Genomic DNA, 19,706 nt, shown 5'->3' with positions numbered 1-19,706 from the left:
AAAATTATGCTCAGGCTTTATTAATCTAAAGATGGCGGTGGCAGGGCATATACTCCGCTCAAGACCGCCATGGTATTTTACTTTTTTTACTTTTAATACTATACGATATTTTAAGAATTTACCATTCTTTATTAAACATACTTACGCGATTTGGAATATCTCATAGATTCCTCCTATATAGATAGTTTGAACAAATACTGGTGCCAACCAATATGTACATTGAATAAAAAATATCCTAATTCAAAATAATTGAGTGATTATGTAAATATTTATCATTTCGTTACCTTACTCTGAAAAGGTTCTAACTGACATTTTGGCCTAAAATGACTTTTTGGTGTGAAAAGGTTCCATTAGCCATATTCTATCATATACGTTCATTTTAGAGTCATCTATTGTCAAATATGGGAATTAGCAGTATTCCGGAGTTCTATCTTTATGTCTTTTTATATTCAAAATATGACCATTCCAAATTTCAAACGCTCATAGCTCAAAACATGGTTAATTGCAATTAGAACCTTTTCAAAGTAAGGTAACGAATTTTCTTACATTCCCTTTGTGTTTTTCTAAATGTCTGTCACATATTATTTAATTACTTTTATAGTTTTTATTTCATGTACGTAGGTAGTAAAAGTAGTGTTTCAAAGTGTCAAGTTTTTTTTTATAAAAAAAAAACAATTAAGTATAATTTATTAATGTTATACATATTATTTTTAATAATAAAACAATATTTAGTCTCTATACAATATATTAATTCATTCTCCAGCTTCGGAGCCCAAGACGTGAGCATACATTTTCTCCCAGTTTAGATAAAAGTCAGAGCAAAATTTTAATAGTCGGTTTATTAACTAACTGCGTAAGATGCTGGCCTTTCATTCTGGAGCTGCCAATCGACCTCCGACCGTCCAGTCTGGTATCCAGGTTTCCCTTCTCCCGTCCATTCTTGCTCATAGTCCACCCATTAGAATCTACCAGGTTTAACAAATGCAGAGATACATAATTAATAGTTAAAAACCCTATTAATTTTATATAATTAATTTACTTTCGACCATGGTATTTAGTATTTTTTCTGTTAATCTGTGCCTTCCCATGCCCTAATGCATTGCCATTATAAATATTAATTTAGCAGGTCTGGTTGTAATTGGAAGAGATCGCTGTAGGAGATGACCCGGAGTTGAGATAAGAAGTCTGATTGTAGTAGCTCGGATTAATGGAGGAACGAGTTTTTATTGGTTTATGTAACAAGAGTTATGATACGGTGAAAGAAATTCTGTGCGGAGTTGAGATCTAACTGACTTGTAGATGACTCATCGGATTAAGATTGACACTGGCTAACTCATCAACTTTGGACCCGCTATTTATAGACCCTACATGAATATTCGGTAAATTGCGAGAGTCATTGTTGATATCGTTTGCAATTGAGAAATCTACTGACCTCTGCATTATTGCAGCTTCGAGCGTTTCGACGACCTAGCCCGAGGCAGTCAAACCCCATCGAAGAATATCATGCGTTCAGAATATGCTGACTAGGTGGGACGATTATGCGATTATTAAATGACTCACTAATTCTTACATTGCTGACAAGGCCTGAGGCCTTTGACCGCTACATTATAGTTAACTTAATAATAAACCAATCAAAACCAACTCGGAGGAAGGGTGCACTATCATGTATTTTCAGAGAGAGAGAGAGACCTTCGATTTACATAAATCATAATATTGAATACGTGTATTAATTAAGGCTCTAAGTACCAAAAAGTAGTATTGCCTGTGGTTACAGAATACTGAGTCATTGCAGTAAAATTTCATGAAGCAGACCTTTTAAAAAATGTATTAGACAGTGTGAAGCAATCTCGGCAGCTTCCATAATTTTAGGAACTAAGAACTCGCGAGTGTCAACACAACGTCGTCAGTCATTTTATATTGAATTCCGTTGACCACTGCAATGGTACTTACACCATTATAAATAAAACAGGCCAACGGACTTACAACGTCACCAGATTTAAATATTTTGCTGTAGTTTTTTGACTTGCTTGAGGCACTTAGACCATAGTTAACGTTATTAGCGTTGGTGTGTAGAACATTTTTCTATAAAAATGTAGGTTTTTATTTTTTGCTACTTAGTGCCTTAATTAATACACGTATTCAATTATTACACATGAATTAATTGGGCATAATTATTTTTATCAAATTAGATGTAGATAGGTATTGAAACCAATAATCAAATAGATATGTAGGCAAGTCTGCGAGGACCTTTATTTATTAACACATAAACACACAGAAAGGGTTACATAACACAGTTATAATATTTTAGTAATAATTGGTTTAAAAGTGTGTTTGTTTGAGAATATAGGTTATTTTCTAGGGGTGCGGAGTTTATTTTTATTCTACGTGGATTTTGTTAATTATTATTTCACTTATACACAATACAACATTTATAAAACCTACATATTTTAAAAACATCTCATGCATTTACACACTTGAAAATAATCCATTTATGAAAAAAAAAAAATACGACACCCAACGGTACTTGAATCAGTAGCCGCTGGATTAGCGGCAGTGTGCTTTTCCAATTAATCTACGGGTATCTAACGTAATTACTTCGATTTAAACTAGTAGTTCTTACATGAAAAGCTTATCAAATCGCGTTAATAATGTTGGCTATCGGTGTTTGTATATTAAATCAAGATATGTATCAATTAAATGCCTCAATTACAACTGACATCACGGATCACTCTAATTATTTAGTTTTTATAGCGTACTTAGGTATACTTACTAATGTTCTAGTACCATATTATTATATTGAACATGAAACGTTTCCAAATTATGTTCAATATTATATAATATACTTAATATAATGTTACATCCTTAAATCTTGTGAATTATTCATTGAATTAAAAATAAGGGTCATTGTTTCCATTAAAAAAATAACAACGCAAATTAGCGTTTACATAAGGTTAATACACTGTTTCTCCACTGCAGAGAACTGCAAGTTTTTAAATACAATTTCATTCACACAAGAAAATACAACAAAATAATACGGCTTATTGCTGAAAGGCAACATCATGCAATTAAGTCGGCTCGCACATTGGAACTCGTCTCGCCTAAAACCGTGTCGAATACGTCGATGTGACGTCATCGTTATTTAACGAAACAACATAACACGTGTTGCCAAATGGAGCTTCGCAGATTGATCGAATGCATCTGTTTCGTCCGAAAAAAACATCTGGCTGTTGCATTCGACATGTTGCATCCTTCTCGGGAGGGTCGAAGTCACAAAGAGACGCCTACGAATTAGTCATTCCTATATCGGCTCGCCGATCACCGCATTGACATACCCATACGTTTCGAAGGCTACGCGTGACTGTCGCTAGATAGATGTGTGAGGTTGTGTCATGCAACACTTGCCGCCCGTTCTCGGAAGTTTTGATTTATGGCGGTTAGGCACACGAGGCGAGTTGTGATGTGCGAGCCGGCTAAGGGTTACGGACGACACTTAGCGCTCGTCCAGCGTACGGGCGTTTTGCGGAGCATTGAGCGGTGCACGCAACTCAAACGTATAACCGTGCGTGAGAATGTTCGTAGACAATGTATTTTTTTGGTTATACGTTTATACCCTTATACGCTCCGCGGAACGCCCGTACGCTGGACTGGGCCTTAGCCTAGCGACGTCATCAAGTGCTGTAGCAAAATGATAATACAATGATAATATGAAATCCTATCACCGTGGTGAGTTCAATTTATGACAAAAAGGCGAACCACATTTTTTTCAATGAACTTTATCCACATAAACATTGTTACTACAACTATAACGACTGCATAGATCAAATTACAAAAATTATCCTGCTCTGTTGGCGTAGTATCCACAATTTTGGTTTTACTGCCCCTTTTGGTAAGGTTATCGAATCTCACGTAGGGTAGATGGTTCTTGCCAAGTTTTGTGATAGATGGCTCCGTAGAAGTCTACAAAAAGATTGATAGAATTTAGGTAGGTACCATTTTTTTTCTACCATGTCCGATCCTGATAGGATCATATGGACCTCCACAGAGTGGAGGTTTGTATTGACAGATTTTTGTTTTTTACGAGAAATGGATGTCAGCCACTTGCTCAACCTATTCGGTCCATACTCTGACACACACAAATTGAACCAGACCCAGGATTCGAACCTGGGACCCACCGCTTTATAGTCGAGCGCTTAAGCGTGGGTACTATTACTTGGTAATAAAACCTTTCTAACAATTATTGCTAAAACAATTTTCTAAATCAACAGAAAAATGTTTGGAAGAAATTTTATTGATTATTGATTTTTATCGTGTCCGGAAACTTGTACGTATGCAGTTCACCGTATTACACTTCACCGTTAAATATAATATGGCCGTATATTAAAGACCGTCCAACCTTTTTGGGTCGTATATTGCTGATATCAAATTCATATCTAAATAAAACACGGTTCCTGTCGGTTTACACTTTACAGTAAGCCAGCAGCAAGCAAATTTTAAAAATAGCCTATGATATATTGAATTATTTGTTAGGTTAGATTAGGTTTTCATTCCTGAATTCGTGAATTCTGTCAAAATTAGCTATGTAAATTGTATTAATATCGAATCTAATAAAAATGGAGACCAAATAGTAACTATACGGTAATTTCTTTCCGATTAGAAAGATTACTGTTCTACGGTGAAATGTTTTATGTACAATTTATATGTGAAGCGCCTAGTTTCAAAAGCTCCAAAAATAATTTTAGGTACCTAGTTCTGAGAAAAATGTGAAAAAATCATATCTATTAAATCTGTGAACGTTATGTAAGTATTTATTTTTAATTTGTTACATTCTAAAGAGTATTTTGGTTTTCCATTTTAGGGGTATTTGAAAAGCAGACTCAACCATTTTAGCGGGTTTTGAAATTATCCTCAATTTTTGATCATACGTATTGACGGTTTTTGGCATTTTTTAAAGTTCAATTTTTGGCCATCATAAAGGACCTAACACCTTAAGGAGGTAACAAAAATATTCATTTAAATACATATCTAACTCAAAATTTTTCAAAAACCGTTTAAGGGGCTTTTGAAACTAGGCGCTTCATGTCATTATATTATATAATCTAGTAGGTACCTACCCGTAAATCAGTGTGACGCATAGACGCATACGAGCATTCACCATACTCATTGATTGTAGGAAGGATTTCATTGGCGGCTAGTACGCGTACAGGATCTATTTTGGGTTTTACTTCTACCTTAGGTTTGATATCGACCTAGAAACAAGCAATGTGGTGATAAAAGGGTCAAATTATTTGTGCAGGGTCAATACCCTACCATTCAGCATGATTTGGCAGGAAACCATTAATTTATAACTACAATGTATCTTGCAACATAATATTGTTAAAATTGCAAAACATGCGATTTTTGTGAGTCAATCAAACTTCAACAATTAACTTAGCAAAATAATATAATAATTCAATTAATCAATAATATCGCAAATTAGGAAATAATGCTATGTAAGTTTACCATTATATGCACAAAAGTTGTTTGTATGAAAATCATTCTTGCTCAAATATTAAAACTGCATAATTGTTCAAATTAAAATCAATTGTTTATAATTTACGAAACAATCATGCATCGCATAATAAAACTCATAAGCATGATTATTAAAAATATTCAAGTAGTTGATAGCAGAATTTTCTATTGTATCGAATCAATATAAAACACTCAGTAGAAGAAGGCAACATCGTCATTCAGTTATCAAAGATTTAACGGTAAGGTTATCGCTCCGCTTCGCCCGATCAACTCGCAATTCATCAGAACGCATACTCGTGATTTCACTGATCTAAATTATAATCTGTAAACTTATTTGTAATAATTAACAATACAATACACTACATCTTAAAGCAGGGTTTTGAATGTGTGAGTGAACTACGAAAATGAAACACACATTATATACGTGCAATAGTGTGTGTTGCAACCTTCAAATACACCAATATTGAGCGTCAGTTCATAAACTGAGAGCAGTTCTCAGAATGAAAGGCAAGATTAAAATGACGTATTCTTCACACGTGCTTAATTTTATCCTATATTTTTCCACACTCGAGATCGGTTGGCCGTTACTGCTATTACTTTGTTAACTCCTGTTACTAACAAACCTATCCTAAACGTATATTTAAATGTGCAAACATCGTATTTATATAGTGTTTTTATTTTGATTATTAAAAATAGAGTATCCATGTATCATTACTCCATGTATTTAATTTATCTGTTTTGAAAAGTACTAGTCACAAAGCATATAAATAAGCATACATCACACTTATATGGGATTTACCAGTGTGTGTCATTAAATACAACATAATATTATAGAAAACATTAAATATGAGGGATGGTTTCCAATCCTGGTGTCCTAATGAATTTGAATTTACATGCGCCTGTCAATAATTACCTACGTGGTCGCAGCCATGGTTTATTCTCGATTGGAACCGTTTCCTCGTGTCAAGCCCATCAGGCAACATTAGCAACGGGTGCAAGATTAGTAAATGCGCTCCTTAAAGACATAGACATTTTCAATGATGTACTTTGCATTTTGTTTTTGAAACTGTATTTTTCTGTATACAATTGTTTGTTTTTTGTTTTCAAAAAATATATTTTTCTGTATTAAATTGTACTTAAGTAGGTATGTTTTGATTTTTTTCTATATTCTCTTCTTCTTTCTTGTGAGGGTAATGTTTCACTTATAATGTTAATCTCATGTTGTGTACGTCTTGATTTTAGATTTGTCATGTCCACAATGTTTTGTATTCTTAAATAAATAAATAAACTAAGTAAGTACTTTAATGGGGAAACATATTATGTAAAATCTAGGTAGGTAGGTACCTACCTACTTGAATAATAACTTCGATTAATTTGATCTTGTCTGCCGAAATAGCATATTTTTCGAAATAATTTTATATTGCCATTTCTTGTTTAAAATCTCTTTCAGTGATTTCAATTAGCACGACAGCTACTAACCATCTTACTTCGGCCGCGGCGGCTCTCGTGGTATAGTGCGTAAGGCGCTGGCTTTCCATCCGGGAACCCTGGGCTCGACCCGGTCCGACCCGGAGGACTCTATATATTTATGGATTTTATCAAAGCCTGGGTGTTTGTGATTTTTCAAAATTACTAACAACCACCTTGTACGAAAAAGTAAAGACATGGTTACTAATAATTAAAAAGTAAGAAAAAACTATCTTCTTCGTATTTCTTCGATGCAGCTGTAACTTTCAAATCTGTTAGAGTCACCACTTAGGTAACAGTAAATCTGTGACCTGTTGGAAACAGTAACTTCCCTAAACAAAATACCGCCCCTAGGTAGTGCCGAAATGCCGCCGCATTCTTTTATACAGAAGGTACTTTTTATCATCCTTTCATGACTCCAATATCTAATCCAACATTACTAACGAGATATATACCACAAAATCCAATTATTTAAATGCCATCTTTGGTAGGTACTCGTACATTTAAAAATATACTTGACAACTTCAAAAACTCAAGAGTGACTGGTAAATATTATATTTTGATAAATTTTAAATTAAGTATGCACGTGTCATTGCTGTTCACCAAGAAAGTGACTACCAAGGATAACGGGAGTAAACTAGACATCACGAACCCGACAAAAAAATATAGTCCTGTTAAAACTTTTTTTTTTTGACCATGTCCGATCCTAATAAGATCATATGGGCCTCCACAGAGTAGAGGTTTGTTTTAAAAGATTTTGTTTTTTATGAGAAATGGATGTCAACCACTTGCTCAACCTATTAGGTCCATACCCTGACTCACACACAAATTGAAAAACAATATGTGTACTTGCCAGACCCAGGATTCGAACCTGGGACCCACGGCGTGATAGTCCAACGCTTAAGCCACTCGGCCACCGTCGACGTTTATAGTAACTTTTATAGTAACTAATTAATAGATTATGTTTCCAACCAGTGAGCTGAATTTTATGGAAAGATATTTCCGTTATAACTAAGTTTAGGTAGCAATTTCTATATTTCTAGATTCTCCTCAATTTGCCGCCCTTTGGGTAACTGCCGCCCCCAAGCGACGCTCAATCTGCCTACCCCCACGGGACGTCGCTGGTTGGAAATACCTATTCTAGTACAATAATAACAGGGATGAGGTACGTACCAGTGGATAATAATTACCAATCGTCAGGCATTTGGAGCATTCGCCAAATTCTTCCGCCAAATGATAGCTTTGATCAAAGGTTGGAGCAAGGAGTGGTTTGACTTCAGTTCTTACTTCCACGATAGCTTCGATGACGACCTACAAGCAAAGATTACTAGTCAAATAAATGCGTCATACCTTGGATGGGATGAGACAATGCCGACTCAAGTAGAAAGCCGATACATTCACAACGACTGGTCTTACTTTTCCGCCCCTCCCGTTGTTGTCTATGGATGACCTGCCATTGTTCTATAGAGTGCTCATACTGACGCATCTGTCGTGTTCACACATGAAATGGTTTGATTTGGATAGATGAGTTACATGATAAATAATACACTAGCATTAACACACCTTCTACAAATAATGTAAGTAATGCATAGATCAATTCTACAATACATTTTTTAGAAATCGATATTAACACCGGTTTTTGTGTGAAGGACTAGTCTGACTTTGACAGCTGATGAATAACGGGAATGTAATTATATTATTATTAAATAACACTGATAAGTAGTTAATATATTTGGTTATTAAGATTTTTTTTTAAATTCAACTTAAAGCGAGAAAGGGCGAATCAATATGTCAAGCAATCTGGGATCTGATTTTGACAGCTGAACAGTGGACCACTCGTTGTTTGCGCAAATAGACATACTCAGGCTTTATTTATCTAAAGATGGCACTGCATGAGAGGAATGTGGATGTTAGCTAATTGCTGAACCTATTAGGTCCATATCGATTTCTGGGTTGTTATAACGTGTTCTTTCTCCTTCTTTTCTTTACGTTTCGGGCTCGTTGCAGAGGCTATTCTCAGGAAAATAAATAACGTACCGTGTATGAGTAAGAACGTCTCGAACGAAGTATGTAGTAGGTAAATAGAAAAAAGATCTGATTAGTTGAGAGTGTACTGTGTCAGTTATGACGACCAGAGACACCAGATCGAATATACGATTATGCTAGAATCCATTACGTTGCTTAACGTAATCCATTGTCCCTATTGATATTATCACGGATCCTATGAATTTTGATAGCATCCTTTAGTAACCGTGGAAAATATCCATTGGTCTCGAAAGTCAAGTTTGTATGTATCCATCTTTTGATGTTAGCTAAATAAATCCCCTTTCGATATAACAAGGTCCCTAAGTGGCGTTCGTATTCATACACATTACAGTAGGTACAATAATTATTATTATATCCAGGGCTCGAAATAGACCGGAACGCACCGGAGCGCCGTTCCTGTTCATGAAATTCTAAAAGATACCGTTCCGGCTCGTGGCTTCTTTGAAAATTGCGTTTCGTTTCATGTTATTGAGATAATATTGCATGTAGTTTTTAAAGTTGTAAGAACTGATTCGTGGGAAAAAAATTGTATATTAATTATTAATGATTAGTCCTACAAGGTCTATACTATAATATAGGCTGTTCAGACTTCAGATGTGTTTACAAAAAGGGCTAAAGGGGCTACAGGTCCACGACCTTAAATTATTAGGTCTCCGGAACCTGAAAAATAATTTGAAATCACAAAAGAACCTTGCAGGGAAGGAATACATAAATGTACGAGCTTCTAGAATATTGAAGATAAGAGCCCAATTCTAAGAAAATTGACGAAAAATAACTGATTTTGCAAAAATGAATAGGTACCCATTTAACAAAAAACTACATTTTAATGTTGTGTAGGGGGGGGGGGGGGGGTAATGTGTATTAGTGCAGAGCCATTTCAAGTATAAATGAAATCCTGATTATTAGGCATATCGCCCTTATGATATCCGAAAAATATTTAACATAATTTGATATTTTTGAATGATTATTCAGCGCTCCGGTTAGTAAGATTTTCTATTTCGAGCACTGATATTGCCTCTGCAACAAGCCCGAAACGTCGAGAAAAGAAGGATGAAGAACACGCAGTGAAACCCCAACAATTTATTACGATAACAAGCAACCTTAATATAATATTATATTTGGCAGCAGTGGCGAAGGGTGGAGGCAGGCTGTTAAGATCTGACATAAAAATTGTACACAATTAACTTTGCCAGTCAGAAATATTTTGCTTTCATCGAACCAACACTATAAATTGCAGATAGTGTTAGTTAGCTTTTAAAATTCAATTAGACCCTCCGTAAACTAAGCTATAAGAGATTACCTAGTCAAAAAATATTTGTCTAAAACTATGCCATTAAATCATACATAATTTTAGATAATTTATAGATGGAAGAATATTTTATACCTATCTGTCATGTTTGGTTAGGCATGGCTGAATTTTAAAAAAACTGACCATTTTTGCAATAATTCAACGAAAACAAAACATAAAGTAGATATTACTGAAAAAGTGTGCACTATTTGTGTCGAATCGCCCATAGCATACCTAAACTATTATGGTTTGGTTTAGGCAAGACTTAATCGAATTTTAAAACCTAACCAGCACCATCTGCAAGAAGAATAATATGTACCTAGGTGCCTACTATTAGTTCGATGAAACCGAATACGTATGACTGCAGTGACGTCCCGTGGGGGTAGGCAGATTGAGCGTCGCTTGGGGGCGGCAGTTACTCGAAGGGCGGTAAATCGAGGAAAATCATTTGGAATACATAGAAATAGATAAGTACCTTAACTTAGTAACAACGAAAATATCTTTCCATTAAAAAAATCAGCTCACTGGTTTTGTCGGGTTCGCGATATCTAGTTTACTTTCGTTGCCCTTCGACGTCCTTGGTGACCAAAAACGACACGTGCAGATTTGCGAATAATAAAATTACTCTGATATTTGGTTAGTAATGTATCCATACAACGCATTTCTTAGATATTGGACTCATGAAAGGATGATAAAAATAATGTATGAACAAATGAGGCGGCATTTTGGCGCTGCTTAGGGGCGGCATTTTATCTAGGGACGTCACTGTATGACTGACAAAGTGTACTGTGCACTATGTATGTTGAATCTTTACAGCCTACCTCCACCCTTCGCCACTATCGGTAAATCCATACACACATTGAAAAACAACGAAATTGCCAGAACCGGAATCTATATCTATGACAATATTATTTGTTTCTTTATTAAACACCACAACAGGCCGTGAAGCCCAATAATAGTGGTAAAACTCCCAGGCTTGAGGAATTTACATATTTGATTATATAAATATAATATTTTGACTTTACTGGGAATCGAACCCAGAATTCCGGGATGAAAGGCCAGCGCCTTACGCACTGAACCACGAGATCCGCGCCGACACATAAGTAAAAAGCATGATAAAATAACCTTCGAAGCAGCATCGCATTTTGCAGTATTTTCTTCCATAATGAATGATTGTGATGTTAGCGCCTCCGGGATGTGCAGATTGTCAATTGTTATATACATCGGTGCTCCTGCATCTGATTCACATACTGGTCCTTTTTTTCTAAACATTTTTAACTTAAACTTTATGGAATTATTTAATTTTATGACATTCAATTTAGTTTAACCATATTTGCCAACAAATGATGGTGACCCAGATAAGTGTTATTGGGATAGTCCATGAAAACGTCATCCTACCCCTTCTCTGAATGGCTTGATTACTATTTAATGATTTTTGACGATATAATATATTGTTAGAGAGAGGGTTTCGTAGAAATCATAGAAGGACTGCAGTCTGCACAGAACGTAAGGTAACCGTTTCCCGGCTTATTTTCCCCATAATATTGGTAGGTAGGTAGGTATTAAAAAATAATTACAAGATAAAAAGAACTTTTTATATACTTACAGCAATTTTAAATTTTCTGTTGAATCATATAAACTTGACTTGACTAGCTAAAACAATCAAAAAAATGTACTGATAGAAATAATACCTACCTGCTGAAATATCATTTTGACATTTCATATTGATTTCCATAGTATCTAACGTACGTACCTATATATTAATAATTTAGTTGCTAGGACCCCAGACCCCTAGCAACCAAAATAGTGGACTGGATTACATTTTTCTTCCCAAATAACTTTTCATACCTACGAACCAGAATTAACTGAAAATGAATTCAATTCTTCTTAAAGATGGCTAAAAGTATTAAAAAAGGCATTGGCATCGTGTTCTGATATAGGTATTCTAAACGTTTCAAATGTCTAGCTAGTCGGGAAGTTAGAGAAAAATCGATTGCAAGATTTGTACTGGATAAACAACCACCGGACAAATAAGAATACGACCTAATAAAACGTTGTAAAGTACTTCTGAAATATAATATAAGAGCTTTTGTTTTTCAGCTCCTTTCAACACCTATTTAAAAAACCTGATATTACTTTTATCATTGGTAACGTCATTGACAATCTTTTCGGCAATTTAATGACCCTGCTCCATTGGCACGCAAGGCATACGGGTTTTTTGTCGCGTCAAGCACCCCGTGTCTGCGGTTGACTTTCAAAAATGTTTGATATTTTAGGTACTCGCCCAGTTTCCAGATGCTAGTCGTTCCCTCACGACTGAAGGTCGTGGCTACCTTGAAATTATTTCTCTTTTTCTGAGTGACCAATACTTTTCACCACTCTCGATCATCTGCTTGTCTCACGGCAGTGTGAAGTCTGCACCCACTAAGGTGCTTCACGAGGTCGCTCCAATACGCCAACGCTCTTTGCAAAACCATCAGTCTCTTCAGATTATCTGGTCCACGCCGAACAAGATGTCAAAAAAACTGCAGAATGCATGTCAGACATATTGTCTAGCCGTTCCTTTATCTGGAGTCCCTGGATGATTGAATGGTTCATCATGTGGTCCGTTCAAGAAAAAATACGATGATTTCTTGGACGGAGCACAGAATGAACCAGTCCATCATTCAGAATATCAAAACATGTAAGTACATAAAAAATAAAACACAATTTCAGGATTATCGGATGACTTTAATTACCTACGATATGTTTATGTCTCTATCCACCGCCATCTTTAGGTTAATAAAGCCTGACCATAACTTTTTGGACAAGCAACGAGTGTTCCACTTTTCAGCTGTCAAAATCAGATCCCAGATTGCTTGACATATTATTGATTCGCCCTTTCTCGTTTCAAATTGAATTATAAGAAATTATCAAATCAAATATATTAACTATCAGTGTTATTTATAAATAATATACATTCCTGTTATTCATCAGCTGTCAAAGTCAGACCAGTCCTTTACACAAAAACCGGTGGTAATATCGATTTCCAAAAAATATGTAGCATTGATCAATGCATTACATTTGTAGAAGGTGTGTTGAATCTGGTGTATTATTTATCATGTAACTAATCTATTCAAATCAAACCATTCCCTGTGTAAACACGACAGCCGCGTCAGTATATGCACTCTATAGACAATGACAGGTCATCCATAGACAACGAGAAGGGCGAAAATAAGGACCAGTCGTGTAATTATCGGCTTCCTTCTTCAGTGGGCAATGCTCAATGACAACTTTACCTAGGTACTGTCAAAGTTCTACTTTGTTCGTTGATCAGTAGCAGAGCATAGAAAAATCTGATTATTTATTGTCCTCTGACTTCTCGCTTGTCAATGGTGTGCCTGCAGTAGGTAATTTTGAACGTATTTTAAAGACTATATCAATTCCGAATCATTAAAAATAATTTCAGAATTCCGCTCTGATCAAGCCCTCCGCATGAGCCGATTTTAGTGAGTAATGTTTTACCAAGCGCATAGCCAAGACGCCAGTGTTGCCATAATATAATTTATAAAACATCGCTTGTAAAATTATAACATTGGAATAAATATTCGATATCTGGCAACACTACGACACGCACACTGCCATACATATTTTCGAATAACCCTGGAAAGGGTCGCGGAGGAAGCGTGAAGGGGGCGAGGCAAGTGCGTGAAAAAGTTCGTCATGTTTTGAAGGACAAACACATGCAATAGCTCTATCTATATTTTTCTATAATCTAAGGGTCTGATATTATAAAAATATAAAGTAAGGTACCGTACCTTCAAGACTGTTAGTTACTTACAAAATGGACAAAAAAAACATGGGGATGGGTAATAAGCAGTGAAAAAATACGACAGAATTTTATATACATACTGTCAGGCCCGAAAATGGCTTTATTTACATAAAGAAATTCACATTACTACATATTAGGTACCTACTATAATTGATGAAATTGTTCACAGAGTAAAGCTAGGCTGGAGTGCTCTTGGCTGCCTGAATAATGTCTTCAAAAGTGACCTTCCACTGTGCCTAAAGCGCAGTGTTCAACCAGTGTGTGCTTCCCGTAATCACATATGAGTGTGAAACATGGACCCTAAGTAAAAGAGAGATCCATAAACTTAGAGTAGCACAACGTGGTATGGAGAGGTGCATGCTGGGCATAACGTGAAAGGACAAAAAGAGGAATGAGTGGATAAACAAGCTGACAAGGGTTTGCGATGTAATATAGTTCATCAAAAGCCTCAAATGGAGATGGACTGGACACATAACTCGAAGAGACAATCGTTGGACAAATTTAGTCATCCAGTGGTATCCAAGAGGTACAAATGTCTGCAAGGTAGACCTAGAGGCCGCTGGATCGATGAAATGATAAAGTTCTGCAGAAGTACGTGGCAACGTAACGCACAGGACCGAGACGTGGATGCAGCTTGAAGAGGCCTTCGTCAGCTGAAAAGTGGGCCACTCATTGCTTGTGCAAAAAGTTATACTCAGGCTTTATTAATCTGATGATGTGATTGATGGCGGTGGTTTCACGATTGTAATTGATCTAATTGAACTAGTCATTCTTTTAATAATGCAGCAAGTCTAATATGAATCTTTTTATGCTTATTCAGGCTACTGGGATCAATGGTTTTATAATTACATACATCACACTTAAACGGCTTATCGCCGGAATGACTCATTTTGTGTCGTTTTAGAGGACCCGACGCTGTATATTTATTCGAGCATACATCACATTCATACGGTTTCACCCCCGTATGTGTTCTTTCATGAACTTTGAGGTTACTAGACGTTTTGCATGTATAAGAACAAAGACTGCACTGAAACGGTCTTTCACTTGTATGAATAAGTTTATGGGTTTTTAGAGCATTTGATGACGTGTATTTACTCGAACAAACATCACACGCATATGGTTTATCGCCTGAATGAATTCTTTCATGAACCTTGAGATTGCCAGACGTTCTACATTTATAAGAGCAAAGGTTGCACTCAAACGGTCTTTCACTCGTGTGTGTCATTTTATGTCTTTTGAGAGCATTTGATGTTGTGTATTTACTCGAGCAAATATCACATTCATAAGGTCTTTCGCCTGTATGAGTTCTCTTGTGTATTCCGAGGTTACTGGCAGTTCGACATTTATAAGAGCAAAGATCACACTGATGTCCTTTTTCATCTTCATGAGTCGACAGATGTTTTTTGAGATAATTCAAAGAAATACATCGATACGAGCAAATATTACAGGCGTATGGTCTCTCGCCTGTGTGATTTCTTTTGTGCACCTTGAGGTTACTCGAAGTTCTACCCTTGTAAGAACAAATATTGCACTGAAACGGCCTCTGGATTGTATGAGTTGTTTGATGTATTTTAAGGGCATGTGGTGTAGTATATTTATTTGAGCATACATCACAAGGAATTTGTTTTACTGTGTCATTTATATATTTGACAGAACTATTATTATCATCTTTTGAAGAAATATTCCCAACATCTTTACAATTAACTGAATTATGACTATCCAGAGTGCCTTGGGATCGAAAGACAGTGTTGCAATTACTGCAGACGAAATTCCGTAAAAAATATTGAATTCTAGTCAAGTTAATTCGAATAACCTTTGCACTACCATTGAATAATATCTCCTGTTTTATATTCGATTCATCTATGGTTATCCTTTCTGGATTTAGAGGTTTTATTTGTTTCGTAAGACCTTTATCGTTCTCAATATCAAAAACATTCCTTTTGGGTTTACTGGTAGAAGTATTGTCTATTAGTGTAGTTATTCTCTTATTAACTATACTCCGAGCAGTACCATGGTCATCGATCTAGAAACAAACAAAACAAATTGTAAACTTTGAGAAATATGTGGCTTCCAGCCGACTAGGACGGCATGTAGCAGTCACAAATCAAAGGTAGTCGCAGGTTTAATATCCATTACTGGAATAATTTTGATACTATGAAATCAGCCGCTATGCAGTGACCTGTGGTTGCGAGGAATGCAGCTAATATTTAGGTCATCAAAAATTACATCTAAGGCATAAAGCCCACCAAAGCGGCGCTCGGTGCACTCTCTACGAAGTAGGCCCCCTCCCACCCGCGCATTACCCTTCACCTAAGTAATAAGGGGCACAAGAAGCACAAAATAATTATTATTATCAGCGTCTCTCATAACAAAGCAATAAAAATATTATTAAAATTCTCGGGGCTTGTAATTAATATTAACGATGAAATCATTCTACCAGCGAAATATCGGACACGCAATAACTAAACAATGAGTTCACTGTTATTAAATAGTGCCTTCTCGCCCGTCTATCGATGACGCTTCCAGAAGCGTGATTTTGCTTGCCGTGTTCAATGAATGGACTACGTTGTATTTTCGTTAATTCGTGCCGCTGAGAAGCCACACAACGGTGAATCATGGGTCAAGCGGGCACAATGCGTCGTCAAATCCAGTGTGCGCTGGCGTATTTGATTACGTTGTATTTTCGATGATTTACGCGCCACTTATGAAATTTTGCGCGAGTGCCCCACTCGCTGCGTTAAGTGGGTTTTACGCCCAAGAGCAAAGCCACACGGGCGCCGCGTACACGCTGCGTCGCGAGACCGCTGTATTTCAACTGCGAGCGGAAGTGAGGATGCACCGCTGTTGCGTACTCACTCCCACTCGCAGTCGGAATACAGCGGTCTAGCGACGCAGCACCCGTGTGGCTTCGCTCTAAATAAGTTGAAAGGGAAATTATGTGAAGGTTTCGGCTTCTCTATGCTGCATTAAAATGGAGAAAGGATGAGTCAGATACTGCTGGAGATCGAGCAACGATGTCAGGACTCGTTTTGGGCTTGGAAATTTGATTTGTAGTTACGATCATATTTTTTGAAGTTATACTTCTTTTGGCGCCTTTCGGAAATCAGATCAGAGTGTATTTTTGGCGTGTGACATGTAACACATAATTTATTTTTTCACACGACAAAAAACGCACTCTGCTGGATTCGAACCACCGATTGTTCGGTTATCAGCCGTACGCACTACCTTTACGCCACAGTATGATACTGCAATCGTGACGATTATACAGTATAATATTATAGTTTAGAATTGTTCCGTTGCCTAGGCAGCGAATTAATCACGGCGAACTGTGAACTGCGAAATATTCTGGGTTATTGGAGATAATTTGTGGCAATGCAAGTCTGATAAGAATAGATAAGACTTAAGAACGTCTTCATCTAGTGATAGATCTACGGGTGAAGGTGATGATATGAATATTACCTGGTTTTCTTCACCACGTTGGTTGTATGAGCACCCAGCTTCAGCGTCTTCATGCTTAAATGGCACCATTTCAACTTTGACTGCGTCATCTTTGTCGTATTCTTTTTTGCACTGGAAATTAGTTTCAACTTTGATGTTGGTAATATTGTCTGATGACTGCTGAAAAAACGTCATAGATTGAAGATGAATGTTCATGATTTTACCACGTTTTCATTAGCTCGTATTCTTGTTTGTCCGGTACAGATTTTTTCTTGACATTGGAAATTTAGAATATATCAGAACACGACGACAATGCAACTGTTTAAGCAGAATTGAATTAATTTTCAGTTAATTCTGTTTTTTATGGAAAGTTATTATTGTCGGTTTTTAAGGGGTCCTAGCAACTAAATTATTAATATATAATTGCGTTACTATGGAAATCAATATGAAATGTTAAAATGATATTTCTGTATTCTTTAATATTTATTCAGTATTTCTATCAAATACAAATCGCGTACAAATGTCCTATTGAAGTGGATGAAACCTATGTTAGAGGTCTCCCAGATGGCACAATTTGACTCTCGCGCTTTCAAGGTACTGGTGACCTCATTGCGCCGTCCACATACACTCGCGGCGCTTACCAGACTCTCCAGTACGCGCGTGTTGAGGTTTTGAGGGACCTCTGATGTCTGCTGCCACGTTTGTTATAGAGTTCAAAATATAATTACTTCCTCTAATTTGTACAATGCGAAGAATATATTGCCAGTATATTTCGACTTATTAATTCTCAAAGGAGCAGCGTGTCATTACTCGCGCGTAAAGCGCGGCGAGACACGCGCCACCTTAACAAGCTCTCAATCGCTATAATTAAATTATGTGGAAGTATTATAATATATTGTCTTTTATTATATTGATTATCTACAATTGTCATTCCAACAACAATGGCAGTTAACATCATTAATGTAATGAATTAACCCACATAGGTACCTAATTTTTCCGATAATCCAGACCAAAAAATCGTGTAGGTACATGAACAATGTTTTCGTTTTTGAGTGTACACATTGCCTGAAGATGGCGAAAGGCGAAACTAGGGTCGCAAAAAACGACTCAAATGGAATTGTACAAAACTTAAATCCTTATTTTTGTGTCCCCCGATGACAACATAGGTATTAAGTGTTCGATAAATGTTCGTTATATAAGTTAGAGTAGTATTTGTTGTCAGTGCTTATTTGCCTTTTGGTTAGTGTGCACAGTGCCTGAAGATGCCGAAAGGCGAAACCTGGGTCGCAAAAAACCACTCAAATGGAATAAGTAGTACAACTTAGTTCCTGAATCGTTATTTATACTTATTAGTACTTGAATCCTTATTTTTATGTACCCGAAGATAACATAGATATTAATGTAAGTTTCGAACAGTTTGGATACAATGTTTATGTGTTTAAGAACAGATGTATCTTTGTCTGGACTAGGCATCAGAAAGCTCTCACGCAATTAAGCAAGACTAACCTCAAATGTTTGCTCGGTGTCGTCAAATTTCTCCTGTTTGATATATTTATATACATCTGGAGTGCTCATTGGTACATCAACCCAAACTGGACTCGGTGGGTTGCCTTGTATACCAGTTACGGCTTCGTCTGGTTCGCGTTTAATGTCCATTTTACTTTTTTAAAGCTAAAACGTAGAGATAAACACTGACAGATCGTCTCGGCAATATTCATAGACAAAAAATACAAGCTGACAAAAATAAAGTGTTGCCATTTTTTAAAAAATCGGCTGCGTTGCCACGATCCAAGTACACCAAGCGCACTCGTACGCACTGGCGTCCCTAAACAAAATGCCGCCCCTTAGCAGCGTCAAAATTCCGCCCTATTTTTTATACAGTATTTTTTATCATCATTTCATGACTCCAATCAATTGCATTGAGCTTCTTTACGAGCTGTTTATTGGCGAATTTAAAAGCGGGCGATTCAGCTACTGCGATTTGATGATTACACACAAAACTTTTCATTCGCTGAGAAACCACAAGCCAGCGACTATTTTGACGGAATGTAGTTCGTTTTTTTACCGGGAGGTTGGTACTACGCTCTACTGCGCAGACGCAGTAGGCCCACACGCCGGCGTGTAGCGTGTAAAATTGACCGGCTTTCA

General features: G+C 36.6%; 1 protein-coding gene across 2 annotated transcripts; it reads right to left on the bottom strand.

The window, feature by feature from the left end:
• Positions 1–14,190: 14,190 nt before the first annotated feature.
• LOC147077242 (uncharacterized) lies at positions 14,191–19,280 on the bottom strand. Of its 2 annotated transcripts, none has more exons than XM_085941472.1 (3): positions 19,065–19,280; positions 17,580–17,738; positions 14,191–16,143 (listed from the first exon to the last, which is right to left on the bottom strand). In XM_085941472.1, the coding sequence occupies exons 1-3, from the start codon at positions 19,118–19,120 to the stop codon at positions 16,113–16,115; spliced, it is 246 nt and encodes an 81-aa protein (XP_085797598.1). In that variant the 5' UTR covers positions 19,121–19,280; the 3' UTR covers positions 14,191–16,112. The 2 variants fall into 2 exon arrangements, with proteins under 2 accessions (XP_085797598.1, XP_085797597.1); XM_085941471.1 differs by having other exon boundaries at positions 17,580–17,735; positions 19,065–19,246.
• Between the last annotated feature and the right edge of the window lie 426 nt (positions 19,281–19,706).

This window comes from Rhyacophila brunnea, unplaced genomic scaffold (genome assembly GCF_057557595.1).
Source record: "Rhyacophila brunnea isolate RB1 unplaced genomic scaffold, BYU_Rbru_1.0 scaffold_13, whole genome shotgun sequence".
NCBI lineage: Eukaryota > Metazoa > Arthropoda > Insecta > Trichoptera > Rhyacophilidae > Rhyacophila > Rhyacophila brunnea.
The sequence above is the reverse complement of the archived record's forward strand: the minus strand, read 5'-3'. Positions and strand labels throughout refer to the sequence as shown.

Coding starts and splice junctions, on each gene's coding strand:
- LOC147077242 (XM_085941471.1), bottom strand. CDS start 19,214: ATGGACATTAAACGCGAACCAGACGAAGCCGTAACTGGTATACAAGGC. Junction 17,736..19,064: donor ACACCGAGCAAACATTTGAG/GTTAGTCTTGCT, acceptor TTTTTTCAGCAG/TCATCAGACAATATTACCAA. Junction 16,144..17,579: donor AACGTGGTGAAGAAAACCAG/GTAATATTCATA, acceptor GTTTGTTTCTAG/ATCGATGACCATGGTACTGC.